Source organism: Frieseomelitta varia, unplaced genomic scaffold (genome assembly GCF_011392965.1).
Source record: "Frieseomelitta varia isolate USP_RPSP 00005682 unplaced genomic scaffold, Fvar_1.2 scaffold_563, whole genome shotgun sequence".
Taxonomy (NCBI): Eukaryota; Metazoa; Arthropoda; class Insecta; order Hymenoptera; family Apidae; genus Frieseomelitta; species Frieseomelitta varia.
In genome coordinates this window covers 30,229-36,982 of record NW_025110327.1, presented here as the reverse complement: position 1 = coordinate 36,982, position 6,754 = coordinate 30,229, and the positions used below count along the sequence as shown (strand labels likewise).

Sequence of the window (6,754 nt, the reverse complement as noted above, 5' to 3'; positions counted from 1 at the left end):
TTTCTTTACTCTTTAGATCAATGAATCTGCCTCCATTAAATATCCAGTTTGTTAGGTAGTATATAGAGAAGAACTGAAGAACTAAAGATAAACTTCTGGCAAATATTAAACCGTAGTATTTGATAAATAATGATTAATCGACAAATGATTGTAAAAATTAAGTTCGACTATGGAAACGCGATAACCAATGAATCAAGTGAACAACAGTATAGCGTGATAATATGGAACTGTCTCAGCAGGAAATGAAACAAGCGTACATTTGTAGTTCTCGTAGTTAAAGCATTCTATATGATACTTTGAAAACATTTGCAATATGACATAGACTTTCAGAGATTTTTTACAAGATTTCGAAGTAGTATCGTATTGTTTACTTGCCTTCTTCGCTTCCTCTATACCTTCTCGCAGTATCTCATTATTTAACAATTGTTAATAAGTTGTCAATTTACTTATTTTAGCAATCTTACGATCAAGATGAAAAACCTAGTTAATCCAGAAATTTATAAATTTTTCATTTAAAATATTAATTGCTGATAGGTGTAAATATACTTATATATACATTTGTAATATATTCGATCGTCGTGAATCGGCGAATGGCGCAGCCAATTTGATTAATACTAGAAATATAAAGAAAAATGGATTTAATTTAGGATGTTATATGAATTCATAGAATAGATTAATGAGAACTACTAATGGTAACTATAGTAAAGCTATAGATATTTATATCAAAAATTTTTACTTACGTTTCATGATATTTAAATCAAAAATATATGATATTTGGCAACATTCTGCGAGACAAGTGTGTAGCCAACTTAAGATGCAATTACAATTGACCTATGGCCCCACTCTTTAACCTCCTCCTGGACAGTCGTATTTACATGTTCTGTTCATAGAGTAGAGTCGTCTTTCGTTCACTTCGCAACAATCATCCGTCGAGGATGGACCGAAACGATACGATGTTCCTCTTCGCCTTCTTCCTCCTGGTCTTGTCCACGGTCTACGCGGAACTCGTACCGTGGCGACAGTGTCATTCTGATAGTAAGTATGGATCATACAATTCCACATATACATAATTGCACTATCATACGATTCGATGAATATAAAATAAATTTCAGTTCTTTATAAATGCCATACAAAATTTTTTATTTTCATACGAAATGGTAAAATTTTTGAAATTTCGATTTATTCGAAATTCTTTTTAAAATGATAAGTTGTGCAATAATAATAAGTTTAATTACATAATAATAAAATAAGTAAAATTTTACAAATAAATTGTACTATTATATAATAGTTCTATTTTTTAGTTCTATAGAAATTGGAAAACAATCTGTGTAACACAAGTAAATAATTTACAAGTTGTTATTTGTTACTTCTCTAATATTATGAAATGGAGTCTGAAGGCTATATTAAAAAATAATATAAGGATGATATTAATCCATTTTTGTTGATTTTTATACGATATGTAAAGAAAGTATTTTAATAGCTGAAAAAAAGAACTTGTTAGATCAGAATATATCTATGTTTTTTTTTAATATTATTTAAAACTAGATAATAAATCCATCAAATTTTACAAAAAACTAACGATACAATTAATAATCAATATCTATAAAAAATTCAAAAAAATTATAGAAACGCTCAAAATAAAAAACACGACAATGGGGAAATTTAAGAAATATAGAATGGTTGATATCTATTGAATTTTTAAATCATAAAAATTTTTAAAAATAAGAAAGGAAAATATAATATGTTTGTTTTAAAGCCTTTAATTTTTTAAGTGCAGTATATTTATTTTAAATAATAATTGCTAATAATCATTTATTATTATTGCAGTTTATATATTATACATTATTCACAATACATTAATATCTTTAAATCCGTCTATAAACTCCAAGTCAATCCAAGATCATATAACCACAACTTTGTAATATTTTCATATTGAGAGTATTATATTTTTATTTTTCTCATTGTATTTCATGTGATTAGATAGAGAAAAGCTGATAGACTGGTTTTTAAAATTTCAATAAAAAATTTGCTCCACTAAAAGAAATTACATTATTTTTAAAAATATTATATTTTTAATTAAATAAATATTTATAAATGATAGGGATTTCTACATACTACGTTTCTTCTTACATTGGAAGATTTACAAACAATATAGTAAGAAAAATTTACAAAATTAATGGTATATTATCAGGTCATGCCATTTAATATTTATGAACAATGCTATTATAAGAAGTGATATCTATTGTAATATTATAGATATAATAAGATATGAATATGCATATACATATGTACATGTATACGAATATACAGTCGTTTATGAAAGTATCCGAACATCACATTTTTGACGTTCGAAAATTATAGAATTATCGAAAAATTATCGATATTTAATATTATTTCGTAAAATGAAATCGTAAGAACGATTAAGCTGAGCTTATTTTAAAGCTTGAGATTTCTATTTTCAAAATGTATCATTCGTGTTATTCTAAGATATCTTTACACTGTAACAGATGGAAAAATGAAGACACTTTTTTCTGGAAAATGTTAGAAATTACCATAATATGTAAAAGTAATGAAACATTTTTTTCAACACTAAATTATGGATTTAAAGATAGTTTTCAAAGCTTGCAATACAGTTTTTTTCGCCATTTTATTAAATTTTGAATATTAATCCTAGAGGACGAGAATTTAAGAATTTAAGAAATACATATGTATCTACGAATGTATTAAATTTCTTGACTATATCACGAAGACATATAATACGAAGAGATAATGAGATGAATGAGAAGCAAAAGTTATTTATAAATGTAGTAGAGGCATCAATCACTCACCAGTTTAAACATACACTCATGATTTTTCATATTCTACTAAACCTTTTTGCTTGATATTTGATAAAAGTTAACGTTATTTTTTTTCAGCTGATATTCAGACAAATTGTACTATTCATGAAGTATATATAGATCCCTGTAAAGAAATTGGGGAAGGAAAACCATGTAAAATAAAAAGAGGAGTTATTGGGAATATGACATTTCATTATACACCTGGTAAATATTTACTACTTTATGTATCGTTATTTGTCATAACAAATGAAAATAATAATATATATTTGATGGAAGAGATATAATATAATTTTAACAATTTTCTAATTTTTATAATGGAATATGGAATGTATTGCAAATTTTTACCTTTGCAGAATTTAATATTACAAAGCAACAAATTTTGAGAGTTCATTTTCAAATAGCCTAGACTGACACGAGAACGAACGAAACAATTTTTTTACAGATTTAATAGTAATATTATATGAAAACTTTATTTAGAATATCTTAAAAAAATAAAATGTTTTACCTTTTATTTTTCAGCCTTCTCGTCAGAAAAAGTACAAGGTAGAATTTTTTGGGCAAGTCAAGTAATGGATATTCCATTCTTGGGAATGAGTCCTGATGCCTGTGTATCAACTTTCTGTCCAATCGAAGCAGGGCAAAGAAATACGTATCACGTAGAAATACCAATTTTAAAGAAATATCCTGTTGTAAGTACTTAGATATATATATGTATGAACTTCCTTTAGTTCATTTATTTCTAACTTAATGTAATTAAATTTTTTTGCAAATATATTTCTTAACTAGATACACTTAGGAAATTATCAAATTCTATCTTCCTATAATTTATTATAATAACTTCATACTAATATTTTTTTTATTTTCAAAATTATTTCGAACTCTTGTCATAGAAAAATTTTTATGTATATATGTGTCATACATATGTGTGTCATGTAAAATATTCTGAAATTTCATTAACGTAACGGAAGACTATTATGATTATTATGATTATATTAATCAAATTTGACACCAATCTAAAGCATTATAATGGGCTGTGATTGTTTAAATACTTTTGTAATTTCTACGAAATGGTTACATCTATACATGTATCAAATATCTTACAATTTCTATATACAAATACATATAAAACTGGATTTATAAAATTTGATTTCTGTTTCCTTCGAAATAGTTTTCTCCAAACAATTTCCAAAAGCTTTAACTTCATTTTTGAGAAGAAGTTGTATAAGATCAAAGATTCAATAAAAAAAAAAGAATCGTCTTTCACTTGATTGATTCTGATTAAATGTCAAGAGATAGAAAAATTTCAAAACCATTGTCAAATTGCAAGATGTTCATACTTCAATTATTTTTAGCATACATTAAGATGGTAGTTGGCAAGATTATAGACTAGTAATTCGTAAAACCACTAAACTTGTTTGATGCTGGTACTAAGATAAAGTCTTTTTGATGAGATCTCGTATTTTTACATTTGTTTCAAACTTGACAATATAATCATATTAGACGGTTTATTAATTACAATGTTAATAATTATTTAGATTACGGATATCTCATCAATTTTGATGATTTTTTAATATATTGTAGATCTTAATATTTTGAACAATTTTTCTTAGCGACTCTCAAGATACCAACAATTATTGTTACTGACTCTCTTCTAATATAATAAATTTGCTGCTTGACATCTGTCAGATACTGACTTCCTTTGTATCATATTTTATGAATTTAAATTACATTATAGTTTTAAAGGAAAATCCTGGATTCGAAGATTCTAGATTTGACGGATAATATTGTCGACCAACATAATGAACTAATATTAATACTCCTCTTTCAAAAAAGCTACATAGTGGTTTCTCGGTTAAAATTCAATCAATATTTTGTCAGCAACATTATCGGTTAAGTCTGGTTTCTTACAGTTTCACATATATAGTTGTATGTGAGCTTTTGTATTGTTTTTTATGAATATTTCGGAAACTAAGAAAGTCCATTCAAAATATTGAGTTTTACAATATATTTAAAAATCAACGAAATCAATGAGTTATTTATAATCTAAATAATAATTATTCAAAATATTTGGACACTTATAGGAACTTTTTATGAATATATCTTATACATAAAAGTTCCTATATGTGTTCGAATACTTTCGTGAACAACTGTATGTAAATATAATTAGTATGTAAACATTTATATTAACGGTTAAGAAATGGTTATGATATTCTTTGCCTATGTATATTATTACTATTACATTACATTATTAATGTAAAATATATTATTACTGTACGTTAATTGGAATCTATTTTTACTTCAGCGAACGTACGATCTTAAATGGAAAATCTGGAACGAGGACGAGCAAGAATGTTGTTTTATGTTTCAAATTAAGATAACAAAATGACATGTTAATTACATATGATTCATCATTTCATCATGCTCAATTAAAATTTACGATTCGCTAATTTAATAAAATAAACGAACACTTATTAATAAGAATTCCCTTATTCTTTTCCGTTTAATAATCTACATATGTATATATGTATAATATATATATATATATATATGTTTATATAAGTTTATACATATTCATCTATCAAGTTTTTTTTATTTTTTTACAATGTAAGATGCTATTATATAATCTTTTGAGCTTTTCAATATCTAAATTATTTTAATATTAGTTTAGAGAAGAGATATAATTTCGAAAATAATCGAAAATTTAATAGATTGAAGGTTCGAATTTCAATAAGACTTTCAAACATTGTTTGGAAAAACCACTATTAATTGGTCACTTTAATTTTTTTATTTAGTTTTTTTCTTCTTTAATGAATAATTATATTCTACTTTATTGGTACATACATATATTTAAGAAACAAGATTATAGAAAAGTTTTAATTTATGAAAGAATGTGTTGAACAAATAAATAAATATGATATTTATTAAGTGTAAATATGCTATATTTTCTTATAATTATGTATGTTAAATTGCCTTATTCACTTCTAGTACACATCAGGTTAAATACTATTCAATTAAGCAATATAATTTTATATTGCAATATGATTAAAAAGTCAGTTTTTAATGCTAAAGTTATATTATGATAATATTAATTTATAATAGTGAAGTAAAATATAATATATTATAAATAATATAAAAATATATAACCATATAATATGCAAAATCTTTTGTATATAATATGTAAAAAAACATGTGACTTTTGGGTCATTTTCATTGCTGATTTCTTTTATACAATTGTTATGTTTTATATATCTGTTAATATTAGTAAAAAAAAATATTGGAGAAAAAAAAAAGAGTATCGCTGCGGATAGGATTCGAACCTATGCGGGAAAAACCCATTGGATTTCGAGTCCAACTCCTTAACCACTCGGACACCGCAGCTTATGTAAGTCTTTTATTTTTAAAGTCTATTTTATTGTACAACTATAATATTGATAAATACAAGTATAATTTTGAAGATATGTACCAAATAGTAGTCAAGAATATATATAAATAAAATTTCATGAATTAATAAATATTTATTCAAATTTGAAGGATCTTACAGTTTTTAAAAAATATTTATACAATTCTAGAAGAATCAATCTTATAAAAAAAATATCGCTTTTGTAATTTTCATACAATGTTGTAAAATAAGATCAATCTAATATACAATGCTTTCTTGCATGTCATACCTATAATTCAAGCACAGACAAAGTATGTATAGAATGGACGTAAAACAAATAGAATTGTTGATAATTGAAGAAATGGCAGTCAGTTATGCTTATAGGTATTTTTTTGTCGTATATTTATGGAATTTCATTCTGTATCATACTATTTTGTATCACATTTTGTCATATTGATTTGGGTAGGTATTAATTTGCAGTGCTATTGATTATAAAAATCAAGTATCTAAATAAAAATACAATCATAATTTCTTCTTA

General features: G+C 24.7%; 1 protein-coding gene, 1 long non-coding RNA gene and 1 other non-coding gene across 3 annotated transcripts; 1 reads left to right on the top strand and 2 right to left on the bottom strand.

Moving 5' to 3' along the window:
* On the bottom strand, positions 1-855 carry LOC122533947. The gene is made up of 2 exons (XR_006307801.1): positions 741-855; positions 1-614 (listed from the first exon to the last, which is right to left on the bottom strand). It is a non-coding gene; the product is annotated as an uncharacterized LOC122533947 (long non-coding RNA).
* A 17-nt stretch (positions 856-872) lies between these two features.
* LOC122533946 (MD-2-related lipid-recognition protein-like) lies at positions 873-5,318 on the top strand. The gene is made up of 4 exons (XM_043664132.1): positions 873-1,035; positions 2,916-3,041; positions 3,357-3,526; positions 5,140-5,318. Exons 1-4 carry the CDS (start codon positions 936-938, stop codon positions 5,221-5,223), a joined length of 480 nt encoding a protein of 159 aa, XP_043520067.1. The 5' UTR covers positions 873-935; the 3' UTR covers positions 5,224-5,318.
* Positions 5,319-6,133: 815 nt separating this feature from the next.
* On the bottom strand, positions 6,134-6,215 carry Trnas-cga. Its single transcript has one exon. It is a non-coding gene; the product is annotated as a tRNA-Ser (tRNA).
* Between the last annotated feature and the right edge of the window lie 539 nt (positions 6,216-6,754).